This window comes from Cetorhinus maximus, chromosome 8 (assembly GCF_964194155.1).
Source record: "Cetorhinus maximus chromosome 8, sCetMax3.hap1.1, whole genome shotgun sequence".
NCBI lineage: Eukaryota > Metazoa > Chordata > Chondrichthyes > Lamniformes > Cetorhinidae > Cetorhinus > Cetorhinus maximus.
The window spans coordinates 110,600,532-110,620,084 of NC_135886.1; the positions used below are offsets into that span (position 1 = coordinate 110,600,532).

The window sequence follows — 19,553 nt, forward strand, 5'->3', positions numbered from 1 at the left end:
TCATTATAGCAAAGTCCTTACATTTGCTCCCAGTTTTCAATGGAGTTGCATTTCTCCATTTTGCCAAGTAGTAACTTCAATTGACCACCTCCAGGTAATTCCTTTAGTTTTCAGGGAATTTTTTAAATTCACCACCAGAAATAAAGCCTGTCCCAATGGGTCCCCCATCCAGCTACATCAGGACGAATCTTCTGGAATCCTTAGATGGCTATGGGATGTGTCTCTTCGACTAGAGACCATCTCCCTCCCGCATCTAGCTGTGGCAGTTTGTAAAGCCAAGTAGCTTCTTCTCTCTGTTGACCACACGAAACTGCCATCTGTCTGCGATATTGATTGATCTGTAAGGAAGCCTGTAACCTGATCTCACAAATGGCTTCCACTGTACTCCTCCCCACGGTAACATTTCTTTTTATTCATTTACGGGATGTGAGCTTCACTTGCTAGGCCAGCATTTATTGCCCATCTCTAATTGCCCTTGAGAAGGTGGTGATGAGCTGCCTTCTTGAACCACTGCAGTCCACGTGGTGTAGGTACGCCCATAGTGCTGTTGGGGAGGGAGTTCCAGGATTTTGACCCAGAAACAGTGGAGGAGCGGTGATATATTTCCGAGTCAGAATGATGAGTGGCTTGGAGGGGAACTTCCAGATGGTGGTGTCCCTGTGTACCTGCTGCCCTTGTCCTTCTAGATGATAGTGGTTGTGGGTTTGGAAGGTGCTGCCTAAGGAACCTTAGTGAATTTCTGCAGTGCATCTTGTAGATGGTACACACTGAAGCCAGTGTTTGTCAGTGGTGGAGGGAGTGAATGTTTGTGGAAGGGATGCCAATCAAGTGGGCTGCTTTGTCCCGGATGGTGGAAGCTTCCTGAGTGTTGTTGGAGCTGCACTCATCTAGGCAAATGGAGAGTATTCCATCAGACTCCTGACTTGTGACTTGTAGATGGTGGACAGGTTTTGGGGAGTCAGGAGGTGAGTTACTTACTGCAGGATTTCTAGCCTCTGACCTACTCTTGTAGCCACAGTATTTAAATGGCTAGTCCAGTTCAGTTTCTGGTCAATGGTAACCCCCAGGATTTGATACTGGGGCATTCAGTGATGGTAATACCATTGAATGTCAAGGGGCAATGGTTATATTCTCTCCTGTTGGAGATGGGCATTGCTTGGCACTTGTGTGGCGCGAATGTTACTTGCCACTTGTCAGCCCAAGCCTTGATATTGTCCAGGTCTTGCTGTATTTGTACATGGACTGCTTCAGTATCTGAGGAGTCACGAATGGTGCTGACATTGTGCAATCATCAGCGAACATCCCCACTTCTGACCTTATGATGGAAGGAAGGTCATTGATGAAGCAGCTGAAGATGGTTTGGTCTAGGACACTACCCTGAGGAACTCCTGCAGTGATGTCCTGGAGCTGAGATGACTGACCTCCAACAACCACAACCATCTTCCTTTGTGCTAGGTATGACTCCAACCAGTGGAGAGTGTTCCCCCTGATTTCCATTGACTTCAGTTTTGCTAGGGCTCCTTGATGCCACAATCAGTCAAATGCTGCCTTGATGTCAAGGGCAGTCACTCTCACCTCACATCTGGAGTTCAGCTCTTTTGTCCATGTTTGAAACAAGGCTGTAGTGAGGTCAGAAGCTGAGTGGCCCTGGCGGAACCCAAACTGAGTGTCAATGAACATCTTATTGCTAAGCAAGTGCTGCTTGATAGCACTATTGATGATCTCATCCATTACTTTACTGATGTTCAAGAGTAGGCTGATGGGGTGGTAATTGACCGGGTTGGATTTGTCCTGCTTTTTGTGTACAGGACATGGCTGTACAATTTTCCACAATGGTGGGTAGATGCCAGGGTTGTAGCTGTGCTGGGACAGCTTGGCTAGGGACGTGGCAAGTTCTGGAGCAAAAGTCTTCAGTGCTATTGCCCATAGCTTTTGCAGTATCCAGTGCCCTCAGCTGTTTCTTGAAGTGAATCAAATTGAAAGAAAACTCTGTGATGCTGGGACCTCTGGAGGAGGCCGAGGTGGATCATCCATTCAGCACTTCTGGCTGACGTTTGTTGCAAATGCTTCAGCCTTATCTTTTGCACTGATGTGCTTGGTTCCTTTATCATTGAGGATGGGGATATTTGTGGAGCCTCCTCCTCCAGTGAGTTGTTTAATTGTCCACCACCAATTACAACGGGATGTGGCAGGCCTGCAGGGCTTAGGGCTGATCCATTGGTTGTGGGATCACTTAGCTCTGTCTATCACTTGCTGTTTGGCATGCAAGTAGTCCTGTGTTATAGCTTCACCAGGTTGACAGCTCATTTTTAGGTATGACTGGTGCTGCTCCTGGCATGCCCTTTTACACTCTTCATTGAACTAGGGTTGATCCCCGGGCTTGATGGTAATGGTAGAGTGGGGGATATGCCAGACCATGAGGTTACAGATTGTGTTTGAGTACAATTCTGCTGCTGCTGATGGCCCACAGAGCCTCATGGTTGCCCAGTCTTGAGTTGCTAGATGTGTTTGAAATTTAACCCATTTAGCATGATGGTAGTGCCACACAACATGATAGAGGGTATCCTCAGTGTGAAGACAGGACTTTGTCCCCTCAAGGACTGTACAGCAGTCACTCCTACCGATACTGTCATGGACAGATGCATCTGTGGCAGACAGGTTAGGACGAGGCCAAGTATATTTTTCCCACATATTGGTTCCCTCATCACCTACTGCCGACCCAATCTAGCAGCTGTGTCCTTTAGGGCTCAGTCATGTCAGTCTGTAGCGGTGCTACCAAGCCATCCTTGGTGATGGAGATTGAAGTCCCCCAAGCAAGAGTACATCGTGTGCCCTTGCCACCCTTAGTGCTTCCTCCAGTGGTGTTCAGTATGGAGGAGTACCAATTCATCAGCTGAGGGAGGGGGGAGTACGTGGTAATCAGCAGGAAGTTTCCTTGCCCATGTTTGACCCGATGCCACGAGACTTCATAGGGTCCGGAGTCGACGTTGAAGAGTCCCAGGGCAACTTCCTTCTGACTGTATACCACTGTTCCACCACCTCTGCTGGGCCTTTCCTGCTGGTGGGACAGGACATACCCAGGGATGATGATGGTGGTGTCTGGGACATTATCTGTAAGGTATGATTCCAAGAGTATGACTATGTCAGGCTGTTGCTTGACTAGTCTTTAAGGCAGCTCTCCCAATTTTGGCACTAGCCCCCAGATGTTAGTGAGGAGGACATAAGGGTTGACAGGGCTGAGTTTGCCATTGCCGTTTCTAGTGCCTAGATTATGCTGGGCGGTCCATCCGGTTTCATTCCTTTTAGACATTTTAGTGGTTTGATACAACTGAGTGGCTTGCCAGGCCATTTCAGAGGGCAGTTAAGAGTCAACCACATTGCTGTGGGTCTGAAGCCACATGTAGGCCCGACCAGTTAAGTGCTTCTTGAATCATTGCATTTTAGGTGCTGTAAGCACCACACATATCTGAGTGGGACATGCTCAGTGCAAGTTATGCACTCATGCAGTGCTCTTTCCAAGTTCCCTGAGCAGATCTTTTTTGAGAGTGACAAGTTGATGGTAAGTAGCAAAATCAGTCTCTCCAGCCTAACAGTCCAGCTGGAGTTAAGCTAGGTAGCCTTAGAGATCAACCAAGGAAAGATATTCCCAGTGCCCCTCCCATCAGCCATTTGCAACAGGCACCAAGCAACTAATGACTTTTGAAGCATTACCAATGAGGTTTTGGTAAGACTTTGGTGAGTACAAAGGGCTATAATATCATAGCCTCTTCCCACCTACACTGCCCAATGTTCAATGCATGTGGTACTGTCAGCCTCAGGCTTCTGTGCTTCATAATATGGGTGCTGCCGTTCAAACTACAGTAAAGCTTTCAGGGTGTGCAGGTTACATTATTGATTCCATCGCCTTGGGAGAATAGGCACTCAAACAAGGCACTGAAGGGTTTCTAATACATGAAACTGTACCCCAGGAGGAGTCTATTCCTTCAGATGAAGAGGGATTGAAATTGGGAAAAAATAAAAGCAGCAATTTTGAATCTTGATTGATATTGCTGGAGTGTTGATAATATAAGAACCTGGCTTGTAATAAATACTGAGCCGGAGGTAATGAGAATGTTGAATTAACATTCACAGCTCAATCATTTCTGCATCAATGACGATCTCAGTTAATGACAATTTTCTTCCTAAAGCAGGCACACTCAGTGCCCTGGGAAATATTCAGGAATGAACAGAAAAAAACCGCAAAGTTGGATGTTAATGTTGGCTATCATTTGTTGTTTCCTCCGTTTTCTTTTGCTCCTCCTCTTCTGAAGGTTTCAGACTAGTATTTCACAGGGGAGAGTATTGGGACCATTGCTTTTCATTATTTATATTAATGCCATAGACCTAGGTATACAGGGCATAATTTCAAAATTTGCAGACACAACACTTGGAAGAGTACATTGTGAACTGTGAGGACGATAGTGATAGACTTCAAGAGGAAATAGACAGACTAGTGGAATGAGTGACAGCTAAAATTTATTGCAGAGAAATGTGAAGTGACACATTTTGATAGGAAGAACAAGAGTGACAATATAAACTGAAGGGGACAATCCTGGGGTGCAGGAACAGAGAGATGTGGAGTATATGTGCATAAATTGTTGAAGGCGGCAGAGCAGATTGAAAAAGTGGTTAAAAAGGCATACGGGGGTCTTGGGCTTTATGAATCAAGGCATAGTATAAACGCAAGGAAGCCAAGGCGAAACTTTATAAAAACACTGGCTCGGCCTCAGCTGGAGAAGTGTACCCAATTCTGAGCACCATACTTTAGGAAGGATGTGAAGGCTTTAGAGAAGTTGGAGAAAAGATTTACAAAGATGGTTCCAGGGATGAGGGATTCAGTTACGAGGATAGATCGGAGAAGTTGGGGTTGTTCTCGTTGGAGAAGAGAAGATTAAGAACAGATTTAATAGAAGTGTTCAGAATCAGGAGGGGTTTGGACAAGTAGATAGCGAGAAACTGCTTTGGTGGAGGTGTTGTGAACCAGAGGACATTGATTTAAGGTGGTTCATAAGAACCAAAGATAACATGAGAAAACATTTCTTTTGGCACAGCGAATGGTTAGGATTTGCACTGCCTGAGAATATGGTGGAGGCAGATTCAATTGTGGCTTTCAAATAGGAATTGGATAAGCACCTGAAGGAAAAAAAAAAATTGCAGGGTTATGGGGAAAGGGCGAGCAAGTGGGACTAGCTGAATTGCTGTTGCAGGGAGTTGGCGTAGACTCAATGCACTGAATGGTCTCTTTCTGTGCAGTGACCATCCTACGATGCTGGGTGCTAAGCCTTGCTTGTTGTCTTTCAATTAGCAGCCCTCTAGTACCTCACCAAAAATATTCTTCATGTGTAAATCGAGACAGAGGCCGCTGGCAGGCAATTCAGCTGTGAGGGCGACACAAGTAAGCCCAATCTTCTTTTCACCTGATGAACACTTTCAACAAGAGTCACTAAGTAGTGATCAGCAGCAGGAATCCTGACTGATTGTTTTTCTCTGTTCATTGCAGACTACTGAAGTCATCTATGATACCGCAACCACTGACCCACTGGATATCGCAATATGCGCAGTTAGAAATCACAATATGGTGCCGGGCCAATGTTCTTAAATTTGAGCAATTCATGTTGTTCAAAAATTCCAGTTGGTTGTGCTTTTTCACCTCCTTCCCTATACAGAACGGCATAAAGCTCAGTCATTGACTTTGTGAGTTTAACCAGTGAACTATAAAAAAGCCTTGAAAAATCCCCTGTGCTGTGTTAGATCATTTCAGTCATGCAACAATAATAAGTGGTACAATTGCCCTCAGCTGTTGACTGAAGACAGGAATGGGCTAAGTTCTAATGCATGCTATGGTTAAGTAGCCTGGCAGCATTTACGATCCAGTGAATAATAGTCATTTGTGTGAGGTATCTGAGAGTTCACACGCTCAAAGGGAATTGTTACTTCTGGAAAGAAAGAGAAGAAAAAAAAGAAAATGTATAGAACAAAGTTTTGAAAACAAAGACCAGTTAGTCTTATACTATGAATTCAAAATAAAGTTCTTACTCTTAGCACAGGTGAGATGAGCAGATTCAATACAATTTGCATTTTTTCTAGTTTTCAACTGATTTCTGGATGGAACAATATAGAGATAGGAATTTATTTGGATACATGCACTCAAGCCATATAGTTTTGTATGCAAGAAGTACGTATCAGGCATTCAGGGATGGAGATCAGCGATGATCTTTGTTCTTGAATTCCTAACACGTGCCACTAGCAGGAGAGACTCCTCATCAGGGCTGTGTATTCATATAATCTACTCAGTACCATTTTCTGACAAAGAAAATAGATAAGTTAAAAAAAGAATTGCAAACACATGAAAATAAAAAAGTATATTTCCAGTGATTGCCCAGATCTGTTAATTCCCTGGACTAATAACCCAAAAATATTCTGGCTGCAATAGTCTTCTGTAAAAATTTTAACCTAAATCTGTTCAGAACATAAGGATTTAAAAAATGTGCTGTACAGTATTAGTAAGAAATGTGTCAATTTCTACACGTTAAATTTCTTTGCTTGCTATTTAAAAATATATGGGAAAACCCTTTTAAAGAAGTCATAAGAATTTCACAGAAACACATTAATATGTTCATTACAAATATTGCACAGTACAATATGTTGCAGCAATCTGCTGCCACATCTTTTGCACATTCTTATTGCCTGGGTGACCAAGGCTACATTTTTGTGTCAGTTCGAAACCATTTTAAACGAAGAGCAGGGAGCTTTCTCCATTCTCCGGTTAACACCAACCCTATCCCAAAACAGATTAGCAAGCCATTTATTTCATTGTTGTCTGTGAAGTCTTGCTGTGCAAAACATGGCTGCTACATTTGCCTGAAATACAGTCATTGCACTTCAAAGTAATGCACTGGCCCTGATCTGACCTTAATGGAGAGTAAAATTGGGCAGACTGTTAAATGGACATCTGACCCAAGCCTGTCCCAATCCTGCAGGGGCAGGTGAGGTTAAAACTGGGGCACTTGTATGTGAAGCATTTAGAAAAAATTTTGACAAATGTGATTGGGTTCAGTGTAAATGTAAGTATTTTTAAAAATATTAAATAATGTTCCTCTTAAGTGATCAAAGCTGCAATGCCGGTTCCGTTTATCTGAGACACGTGTGAGTTCTTTTTAAAAGTTATATTCTTGTCAACCTACTATTTACAGATTCAGTACACTGCTGAGAAATGGGATCTTTCATATAAATGTGCCTGTCAAATCCAGTTACTTTCTGCTAAAAGACAAGTGACAAGAAAAATAAAGCAATACGTAGATAAACGATTTTTAAAAATCCTAATTGGAGACTGGCTGTGGCATCCTGGCTCAGATAATAACCTGATTAAGTATCTCCAGGAACAGGCGGCAGCTATTAAAATAAATTCCAGAAAAAAATTATGCTCTCTCACCTGTAAAAACAAGAGAGAAACCGCTTCCCTCGTTCATCACCTGCCCTGGATAATCCTCAGACACTCGCACTTGACTGCCTCCCAGCAACATGCATCTTCTACAGCAGAACCCCAGAAAAGAAAGAAAAGCACTTCCTCCTCTAAAACCTGATTATTCAGCCTGCAAGCTCAGGAGCAGTGTTGCAAATAGACCTACTAGATCCTAGCTGCCGTTCAAGTTCTGTTAAACAAGAATGCCAAAATAATGCAAACCAAGCACTAGGGTTCATTTCTGGAGGAACAGAATTGAAAAGCAGGGAAGTTATGTTAATTTGCATAGAACTTTGGTTAGACCACACTTCTTTTAAATTCATTTTTGGAATGTGGGCATTGTTGGCAAGATTACATTTATCGCCCATCCCTAACTGTCCTTGAGAAGGTGATGGTGAGCTGCTGCCTTGAACTGCTGCTGTCCCTGTGTCTATGGAGAGATAAATATCTTTTCTCTACCTCAAATAAATGTGTTATTTTGCCCTTAACTGAACTATTGAAATGGGGAGGGAGAGGGAGTACCAGGATTTTGAGCCAACAATAGTGAAGGAGTGGTGATATAATTCCATGACAGGTTGGTGTGTGACTTGGAGGGGAACTTGCAAGTGGTCATGTTCTCATGTATCTGTCTAGGTGGTAGAGGTTGCAAGTTTGGAAGGTGATGCTGAAGGAGGCTTGGTGAGTTGCTGCAGTGCACCTTGTAGATGATACACACTGCTACCACTATACACCAGAGGTGGAGAGAGTTTAAAGTGGCGGATGGGGTGCTGATCAAGCTTGCTGCTTTGTCTTGGATTGTGTTGAATTGCTTGAGTGTTCTTCGAGCTGCACTCTTCCAGACAAGTGGAGAGTTTTGCATTACTATCGTGACTTGTGCCTTGTAGATGGTGGATAGTCTTTGAGGAGTTAGGGGTGAGCTACTCATGGAAGAATTCCCAGCCTCTGACTTGCTCTTGTAGCCACAGAATTTATATGGCTGGTCCAGTTCAGTTTGTGGTCATGGTAATCCCCAGGGTGTTGATGGAGGTTTCAATGATGGTAATACCATTGAATGTTACGGGTAGTTGATTAGCTTCTCTCTTGTTAGAGATGGTCACTGCCTGGCACTCATGTGGCATGAATGTCACTTGCCACTTATCAGCCCATGCCTGAAAGTTGTCCAGAGCTTGCTGTATGTGGGCACAGACATCTTCATGACCTGCAGAGTTGCAAATGATGATGAACACTGTGCAATCATCAGCAAACATCCCCACTCTGATCTTATATTGAACAGAAAGTCACTACCCTGATGAACTCTGGCAGCAATGTCCTGGGGCTGAGATGATTGGCTACCACAATCACAACCATCTTGCTTTGTGCCAAATACTGGAGGTGTACAAAAAAGGATTTAATGTGATAGAGAACTAGTTTATACTCCTAAAGGGCAAGAGTTCTACCCGCCAAGAAAGACAGCTAAAGGTAAGAGTCAAAATTAAACTAATGGAAAAGGCATTCAAACATGCAAAAAAATAGCACAGATTCTGGCAAATGGGGAGATACAAATAGTAGCAAAAGGTGACAAAACAGATTGTAAGAACTACAAAAATGGGATTATGTAAAGAAACTTGCAACAGATATCAAAATCAACACAAAAATCTTTACAAGTACATTCGGAAAGAAAGGGTGGTCAGAAGGAACAAAAATAAAAATAGCTGGAAAAACTCAGCAGGTCTGACAGCATCTGCGGAGAGGAATACAGTTAACGTTGAGTCCGTATGACTCTTCATCAGAACAGTTCTGATGAAGTGTCATACGGACTCGAAACATTAACTGTATTCCTCTCCGCAGATGCTGTTAGACCTGCTGAGTTTTTCCAGCTATTTTTATTTTTGTTTCAGATTTCCAGCATCCACAGTATTTTGCTTTTATATTAGTGGTCAGAAGGAACGTGGGCCCTTTGAAAACTGATAGTTGTGATATTGTCAATGAAAATAAAGAAATGGTGGTCATGCTGAATAATTACTTTGCGTCAGTACTTACAGTAGATGCATGACAGACAACCCAAGGAAACTATTATTGAATCAGGGACAGGGACTCAACAAAATTAACATGTGAGATAACAGTCATGGAGAAATTAATGGCACTAAAAAGTGACAAATTCCCAGGACCAGATGATTTCCATCCCAGGGTTTTAAAATAAATAGGTGAGAACATTACAGATGCCCTAACTTCGATCTTCCAAAGTTCTCTCATTCCTTTAATAATTTAGGTGATGGGGTAAAAAGCCACATATGCAAATTTGCCAATGACACAAAGATAGATGGAATGGTAAGCAGTGTAGATGGAAACAGAAAATTACAACGTGATATTGATAGATTAATTGAAAGGTCAAAATTGTGGCAAATAGATAATAGTGGATGTCCAATTGAGAGTTGGTGGTGCAAGTACACAGACCCTAAAAATGCCATGAGCAAGTATAACAAATAATCAAAATTGGTAATGGAATGCTAGCCTTTATATTTAGAGGAATAGAATATTAGAATACATAGCCCTGGTCAGACTATACTTGGAGTACTGTGAGCAGTTCTGGGCTTCACTCCTTAGCAAGGATATACTGGCCTTGGAGGGAGTGCAGCTTTTAGCAGAAAGATATCTGAATTTCAAGAGCTCAGTTATGAGCAGAGATTAAACTAACTATGGTTGTATTCCCTGGAATTTAGAAGGTTAAGGGGCGATTTGATTGACGTTTTCAAGATATTAAGGAAGACAGAAAGGGTAGATTTGGGAGAAACCATCTCCATTGGTTGGGGAGTCTAGGACTAGGAGCATAGTCTAAAAATTAGAGCAAGACTTTTCAGGAATGAAATGAGGAAACACTTCTTAATGCAAAGGGTGGTAGCAGTTTGGAACTCTCTTTTCTAATGGCAATTGATGTTAGATCAATTGTTAATTTTAAAAGTGAAATTGATAGATTTATGTGAGCCAAACGTATCAAGGGATACGGGGCAAGGGCATAGGCAAAAAAAGAGGTTAGGTCGCAGATCAGCAATGACCTCACTGAATGGCAAAACAGACTCAAGAAGCTAAATGGCCTGTTCCTGTTCTTATGTTCCTAAAGGGAAGCTAGATAAACATGGAGGAGAAAGGAAAAGATTGATATGCAGGTAAGGTTAGATAAATTATGGTAGAAAGAGGCTTGTTTGAAGCATAAATTACAGAATAGACAAGTTAGCCTGAATGAACTGTTTCTGTGCTGTAAGTTCTATGTAATGTTTCCTGTCAACCGCTCAATAGAGATTCTCAATTGAGTGCTTCAAGCTGAGATCAAAATAATGGTCTCTCCTGCTCCAATTATTGATGACCTTCATTAAACACTAAAGCAAAATTGTTTAAATTTTAAAACAGAACATACAAACAAGGAGCAGGAGTAGGCCATTCAGCCCCTCGAGCCTGCTCCACCATTTAATAAGATCATGGCTGATCTGATAGCAACGTGAAATCTGCATCCCATCTACCCCCAATAACCTATCACACCCTTGCTTACCAAAAATGTATCCATCTCTACCTTAAAAACATTCAAAGACTCTGCTTCCACTACCTTTTCAGGAAGAGAGTTCCAAAGACTCACCTCAACTTGTAATTAAATGAGCGACCCCTTATTTTTAAACAGTGACTCAGAGTTCTAGACTTTTCCACAAGAGGAAACATCCTTTCCACATCCACCCTGTCAAAGCCCCTCAGGATCTTATGTGTTTCAATCAAGTTGTCTCTTACTCTTCTAAACTCCAGCGGATACAGGCCTAACCTGTCCAACCTTTCCTCATAAGACAAACTACCCATTCCAAGTATTAGTCTGGTAAACCTTCTCTGAACTGCTTCCAACACGTTTACATCCTTAAATAAGGTGACCAAAACTGTACACAGTACTCCAAATGTGATCTCACTAGTGCCCTGTACAACTGATGCATAATGTCCCTACTTTTGAATTTAATTCCCCTCGCAATAAATGATAACATTCTATTAGCTTTCCTAATTACTTACTGTATTTGCACTAGGACACCCAGATCGCTCTGCACCTCAGAGCTCTGCAATCTCTCACCATTTAGATAATATGCTTCTCCTTTATTCTTCCTGCCAAAATGGACAATTTCACATTTTCCCACATTATACTCTATTTGCCAGATCTTTTCCTACTCACTTAACCTATCTATATCTTTTTGTAGCCCCTAATGTCCGCTTCATAACTTACTTTCCTCCCTATCTTTGTGTCATCAGCAAATTTGGCAGCCATCCCTTTAATCCCTTCATTCAAGTCATTTATATAAATTGTAAACAATTGAGGTCCCAGCACTGATCCCTGTGGCACCACTCGTTGCATCTTGCCAACCTGAAAAAGGCCCATTTATGCCTATTCTCTGCTTCTTGTTAGCCAGCCAATCTTCCATCCATGCCAATGTTACCCCCTATACCATGAGTTTCTATTTTCCACAATAACCTTTGATCTGGCACTTTATCAAATCCCTTCCAGAAATCTAAGAAGTTCTTCTTCACATCCCCACCCACCCTGTATCTTTTGCCCAAAACTTTGATTAAATCTGTGTCCCTAGTTCTTGTCCCATCAGCTAATGGAAACAGCTTTTTTGTCTACCCTATCTAAACCTGTCATATTCTTATGTGCCTGTATCAAATCTCCCCTCAATCTTCTTTGCCGCAAGGAGAACAACCCCAACTTCTCAAACCTAACCTTGAACTAAAGTCGCACATTCCTGGAACAATTCTGGTAAATTTCCTCTGCACCCTCTCAAAGACACTCATATTCCTCCAAAAGGGCTGTGACCAGAAAGTGGGAGCTAAGTACACAGCTAGGACAGGAGGGGAGAAAAGAGGTAGAAAATATTTAAGATATTCAATACATTCTTGTTCTGTTGGAATTTTACCAGAACTTTACAGATTTACAGTTTTACTGATATCATACGAAGGGTATTCTGAAGGTGCTCAAATAGTTAAATGATGTCATAGTCTTTAGGGAAGGAATGGGGATTCAAGGTGAGGACATCTGGTTACAGCATTGATTGATAATTTGGCGGTGAAGCAGACACAGTCTGATGGCGACAGTGAGTAACTGGTTTTATTGTATGTCTGAAAACCTGAACTCAGGAAGGATCATGAGTGAAAAGACATTTGAAAGGACACATGGAGCATATTAGCAGGTAAGTATTCTGGATATTATCATGGACAATACCGCACCACTGGATACCCAGCAAAGAAAGTTCAGAGGAACAAATATTCCTTCTTTCCTTTTTTAAAGAAACTTTGTGCTCATCAGAGTGAGGTGTGTTAATGTTAATAAAATTAAACATTTGTAACTAGCAATTTGCCCATACCACATCTTTTTTCAGACATTTAGTGGCCTGTTATGCCTCCAATTTGATGGCAGGAAGTGCATGCTCATAAATAATTGTGAGATGTACTGCTGCCATATTGATGTCGGCAACAAAAAAAAATTGGCCTTAGGGCATACGCCTGATACAGGCATTAGGCTCTTTGCATATTCAAATAAGTGGCCTTAACACCTGTTTGAAGCTCCCTCTGTAAAATCGGGTTGTACTGAATGCAGCTAGCACTAAGCCAAGTGTATGCCAAGAAGTCAAGTCACCCATCTGTGACAGATTTAACGATCTGATACCTGAAACAGGAGAGTCTCCAGCACATTGATGATGATCAACTAGTTCACCAGGTTCAGTAATGGAATCTGGAGAAGTAGCTTTTGTTAAAGTCCCTCATAAGATACTGTTAGCTAAAAGTGAAGCTCAAGGAATTGAAAGCAAATTATTGATCAGGTTACAAAATTGACTGAGAAGCAGGAGACAGAGAGCAGGTACTCAAATTGGCATGACATGACTAGTGGTATCCCAGAAGTATCTGTGTCGGGGCTACAATTATTCACTATAATTATTAACGAGTTAAATGAATGGCTAGAAAGCCACATATTCAAATTTATCAATGACACAAAGACAGGTGGCATGATAAGCAATGTAGATTTCCTTAGACAGCACCTTCCAAACCCATGACCACTACCACTAGGAGACAAGAGCAGCAGAAACATGGGAAATCCACCATCTGGAAGTTCCCCTACAAGTCACCCACCATCCTGACTTGGAAATATATCACCGTTCCTTTACTGTCGTTGGGTTAAAATCCTGGAACTCCCTTCTTAACAGCACTGTGGGTGTACCTACACCACATGGACTGCAGCAGTTCAAGAAGGCAGCTCAACACCACCTTCTCAAGGGCAACAAGGGATAGGCAATAAATGCTGGCCCAGCCAGCAAAGCCCATATCCCGTGAATGAATTAAAAAAAGACAAAAGCATAAAATTACAAAGAAATATTAAAAGATTAAGTGAATGGGCAAAACTGTGGCAAATAGGTGTCAATGCGGTCAAATTTGATGCCATCTGCTTTGGATCTAAGAAGGATAGAACAAGATACATTTTAAATGTGGAAAGCTGGAAACAATGGGGGTCCAGGGATATAGATTAAAATGTCATGCAAAGAAAATAATCAAAAATGCTAATGGAATGCCAGACAGGTGGCTGAGGTGGTGGTGGGGGAGCATTTTAGTGATAGCGACCACAACATGTTGCAATTTAAGCTTGTTATGGAAAAAGAAATAGACAAGTTGCAAAAACATGTTTTGGATTGGGGGAGAGCGGATTTTAGTAAAATAAGGCAGGATCTGGCCAAGGTAGACTGGGAACAGCTACTTGTGGGGAAATCTACAGAGGAGCAGTGGGGGGGGGCGTTCAAAAAGAAAATGGGGAGGATGCAGGCTCAACATGTTACCTCTCAGGTGATAGGAAGGTGCAACAAGCCCAGAGAACCATGGATGACCAGAGATATTCAGGATACGATGAGAAGGAAAAGAGAGGCTTTTAGCAGGTACAAGGGAAGCAAATCAGCAGAGGCATTAGTGGAGTAGAGAAAGTGCAGGGTGGAGCTTCAGAAAGCAATTAGGAGAGCAAAGAGGGGATATGAGAAAGTTCTGGCTGGTAAAAGTAGGGAAAATCCCAAGATATTCTATAAGTATATCAATGGGAAGAGGATAACCAGAGAAAGAGTAGGGCCCATTAGGGACCAAGGGGGCAATCTATGGGTGGAGCCAGAGGGCATCAGTAGAGTGTCGAACGAATGCTTCACAAACGTCTTCACCCAAGAGAATGAAGATGAAGGTATCGAACTCAAGAAGAGAGACTGCGAGGTTCTTGAGCAAATTAATATAGGGAGTGACAAGGTATTGGAGGTGTTGGCAGGCTTAAAAGTGGGCAAATCTCCAGGTCCGGATGATTTGTGTCCCAGACTGCTGAGAGAGGCAAGGGAGGAGATCGCAGGGGCTCTGACCCAAATTTTTAATTCCTCTCTGACCACGGGGGAGGTGCCAGAGGACTGGAGAACAGCTAATGTGGTTCCGCTATTTAAGAAGGGTTATAGAGATAAGCCAGGGAACTACAAGCCAGTGAGTCTCACGTCAGTGGTAGGGAAACTATTGGAGAAAATTCTGAAGGAGAGAATCTATCTCCACTTGGAGAGGCAAGGTTTGATCAGGGATAGTCAGCATGGCTTTGTCAAAGGGAGGTCATGCCTAACAAATCTGATTGAATTTTTTGAGGAGGTGACCAGGTGTGTAGATGAGGGTAGTGCAGTTGATGTAGTTTATATGGATTTCAGCAAAGCCTTTGACAAGGTCCCACATGGGAGACTTATAAAGAAGGCAAATGCACATGGGATACAGGGTAATTTGATAAGGTGGATTCAAAATTGGCTTAGTTGTAGGAGACAGAGGGTGATGACAGATGGCTGCTTTAGTGACTGGAAGCCAGTGTCCAGTGGCGTACCACAGGAATCTGTGCTCGGTCCCCTATTATTCGTCATTTATATAAATGACATAGATGACTATGTGGGGGGTAGGATTAGTAAGTTTGTGGATGACACAAAAATTGGCTGGGTGGTTAACAGTGAGGTTGAGTATCTTGGGCTACGTGAAGATATAGACGGGATGGTCAGATGGGCAGGCAAGTGGTAGATGGAGTTTAACCCTGAAAAGTGTGAAGTGATACACTTTGGAAGGAGTAATTTGACAAGGAAGTATTCAATGAACGGCATGGCACTAGGAAGTTCTGAGGAACAAAGGGACCTTGGTGTGTGTGTCCATAGATCTCTGAAGGCAGAAGGGAATATTAGTGGGGTGGTGAAAAAGGCATATGGGACATTTGCCTTTATCAATCGAGGCATAGATTACAAAAGTAGGGAGGTCATGTTGGAGTTCTGTAGAACCTTGGTGAGGCCACAGCTGGAGTACTGTGTGCAGTTCTGGTGGCCACATTATAGGAAGGATGTGATTGCACTGGAGATGGTGCAGAGGAGATTCACCAGGATGTTGCCTGGGATGAAACATTTAAGTTATGAAGAGAGGTTGGATAGACTTGGGTTGTTTTCGTTGGAGCAGAGAAGGCTGAGGGGTGACCTGATCGAGGTGTACAAGATTATGAGGGGCATGGGCAGAGTGGATAGGGAGCAGCTGTTCCCCTTAGCTGAAGGGTCAGTTACAAGGGGACACAAGTTCAAGGTGAGGAGCAGGAGGTTCAGGGGGGATGTGAGGAAAAACCTTTTTAGCCAGAGGGTGGTGATGGTCTGGAATGCGCTGCCTGGGAGAGTGGTGGAGGCGGGTTGCCTCACATCCTTTAAAAAGTACCTGGATGAGCACTTGGCACGTCATAACATTCAAGGCTATGGGCCAAGTGCTGGTAAATGGGATTTGGTAGGTAGGTCAGGTGTTTCTCACATGTCAGTGTAGACTCGATGGGCCGAAGGGTCTCTACTACACTCTATGAATGCTGACCTTTATATCCAGAGGACTGGAACATAATGGGTAGAAGTCATCCTTCAGCTAAACAAAGCCCTGTTATTTTGAATCTTTATAAAACACTAGTTCAGCCCCAACTGGAGTATTGAGTCCAATTATGGGAGCAGCAATTTAGGAAGGATGTGAAGGCTTTAGAGACCTTGCAGAAAGGATTTACAAAATTTGTTCCCGGATGAGGGACTTCAGTTACATGGTAGATTGGAGAAGGTGGGTTATTCTCCTTAGAGAAGAGAAGAATTAAAAGATTTTATAGAGCTGTTCAAAATCATGAGGAGTTTCGACAGAGTAGATAGAAAGAAACTGTTCCAATTAGTGGGAGGGTCAAGTACCAGAAGACACAGGTCTAAGGTGATTTACAAAACAACCAACACAGCGAGTCAGTAGGATCAGGAATCCACTGCCTGACAGTATGGTGGAGACAGATTCAATCATGGCTTTCAAAAGGGAATTGGATAAGCATCTGAAGAAAACAATATTACTAAAGGGAAAGGGCAGAGAAGTGAACCTAATTGAGTTGTTCTTGCAGAAAGCCAGCATGATAGATCAGATGACCTCCTTCTGTGGTGTAACTATTCTATGATTCAATGGTTTGACAACACTTGGAGTATTGTGAGCAGTTCTGACATTGCACCTTATGAAGGATATATTGGCCTTGGAGAGAGTGCAGCGTTGATTTGCCAGAATGCCACCTAAACCCAATGGGTTAAATTACAAGACTAAACAAACTCAGGTCGTATTCTCTGGAATTTAGAAGGTTAAGGGGTGATTTAATCCAAGTTTTCAAGATATTAAGGATAACAGATAGGGGCATTGGTTGAAATCAATTCTGCTGGCTGGAGAGTCTAGGACTGGGGGGCATAATCTAAAAATTAGAGCCAGGCCTTTCAGCAGTGAAATTAGGAAATACATCTTCACACAGAGGGTGATAGAAGTTTGGAACTCTCTTACGCAAATGGCAATTAATGCTCGATCAACTGTTAAATTTAAAAGTGAAATTGATATATTTTTGTTAAGCAAAGGTATTAAAGGATATGGAACAAAGACAAGAAAAAGATTTAGGTCGCTGATTAGCCATAATCTCACAGAACGAAGGAATAGGCTCATGGAGCTGAATGGTCTACTCCTGTTCTGATGTTCCTATATTTATCCAATCTCTATATAGTGTGTTTTCCAGGAGTCACTGGTCAAGAAAGGGGGATAAAATTAGAGGGGAAAATAATCAAAGATAGCATAGTCAAGCTTGCTCAGGAATGTACCTTAACAAACAATTGATTATTCTCCCTCACCTTGTTTGACATTTGGAGGTGACAGAGACTTCACTTCAGATTTGATTGTCTTGGTTTCTGATTCTGTATTTGGTTCAAAATCCTCATTGAAAGGATGATAAGATTCAAACGATTGACTGTAGGATTGACCACTCTCCTCATTTTCATCAGTGTAGGATGCAAAGGATTCATCACTGTATTTCACTATACTGCTACTGCAGCTGTGGTATGATTCACAGGAGTCATCTTCAGCGTACTTGATCAGAATCTGCCCTTCACAAGTTTCTGTTTTGTTTGCCATGGGTAACAGGAGGGCACCTAAAACAAAAAGAATAAAGATAATCTGTAAGCGACAGCTTCCCTAATGTTTTGCTTGTTAAAAGTAAAATCCACTGTACGCACTAATGTGTACGATTGAACACAGATTCAATTCCTGGCATCTGCTGAGTTAGATGATCTCAAGTGGGATGGCATAGATTTCCCTCAGTTCCCTGGGCTAATAGGAAAAAGGGAAAATCAGTGGGAGTTCACCTTCCCACATGGTTCCTACTGGAAAATGCATGTGTCTCAATGTCAAGTAAGGCTCAGCTGTGACTTCCTCCCATGGTTAAATAACCTGCCTGCCCTCGTTATCTAAACTCATGCATGAAGAATGATCACTTAGACCAGGTAACAGAGTTCCTGGCCCCTGTGGAACTGAAGTCTGGCACCTAGAGAAGAGGAATAAAATTGAGAGACTGGATTCAGAAGGGACTTTGGGCCATGCAACAAACCATTCCCATTATACAGCATTAGCTGATCTCAGCTGCATTAACAGTTACGGTACTAGGTATAAACCTATATTAGCAAATTTTTTAAATGCCTGGAGTATCTGCTCTTGATCTCAGTCAAATACCCTGGCTGGAAGTGTGAGAGCTAAGATCAGACTCAGCTGTGAAGAACCACCACCCACTACCACCCAGCCCCTCACTATGGTCAAATAACAGAAAATTGAAATGGGAGAAATTATATTTTTTAAAACAAAACAGAAAACAGTTGAGGTAATTTAATAATTCATTGCTGCCAGCAGGTTGCCACAGATACAAGGATCAGGGTAAGAGGGCGGAAAAATTGTAGCACTGATTCACTGACTCATACTCCCTGTCAGCACATGAGAGTTCAGAATTAGCCCAAGTGTTGCAAGAGAACAGAGAACAATTAACTGTTAAATATACAGTTTAACAAAGTCAATGAAACCTGACATTATAGGCCTGAAGAGTGAGGTTGGAAATACAACAGTTTGTTAACTCCATGAGCTGAGTGCTATCTCTCACAGAGAGCTAGTGAAATCATTCCTGCTTCCATTTTTCTTTTGCAAACCTCTGTAGGCTGAAAGCGTCGTCTTGGTAACAGGCATATTATCTCATCTCACCTTTCAGCTTAGTGAGCTGTGACCCTTGGGTGAGACACATTTAGTGGTTTCCTTCATGTTCAATGGGAGATTATGTACTGTGCTCTGTTTCTACAGTTCACTCAGGTCCCTGAGAACATAAAGTTAAATAATAAATAACTGAGTTCCTGTGAGCTGCTGGACTTCCTCCCCAACCTCACACTGCTGCATAGTTCTTAAAGGAACTGGAATGTTCCATTCCAAATATGTTCTGAGGGGAGGAATTTCCCCAGAGTCTCAACCAAGGCATTTGATTTTACAAGTAACCTAAATAAAGATCTGCTGGAAATAGATATCATGTATAATTGCTTACTGTTAACACAGACTTCTGATTTAAATTTGCAGCTTTGCTATTGCTTGAATAGATGTTTTTATTCCTTCACTGAATCAAGGCATGAGAGCAGCTTAAGACTCCCACGTGACTCTCCATAATGTCAATAATCCCTCCCACTCTTTG

The 19,553-nt window shown here is 42.3% G+C and overlaps 1 protein-coding gene across 2 annotated transcripts in view; it reads right to left on the bottom strand.

Moving 5' to 3' along the window:
* LOC144683323 (uncharacterized) overlaps nt 1-19,280 on the bottom strand; it is a 68,167-nt gene extending 48,887 nt beyond the window's left edge. The window contains exons 1-2 of one of the 2 annotated variants that reach the window (XM_078546259.1): nt 19,079-19,280; nt 17,689-17,985 (exon numbers count right to left, since the gene is read on the bottom strand). In XM_078546259.1, the coding sequence (XP_078402385.1) occupies nt 17,689-17,985; nt 19,079-19,118 (337 nt within the window). In that variant the 5' untranslated portion in view covers nt 19,119-19,280. The remainder of the gene's footprint in view (nt 1-17,688; nt 17,986-19,078) is intronic. The other variant, XM_078546260.1, reaches the window with a different exon arrangement.
* Between the last annotated feature and the right edge of the window lie 273 nt (nt 19,281-19,553).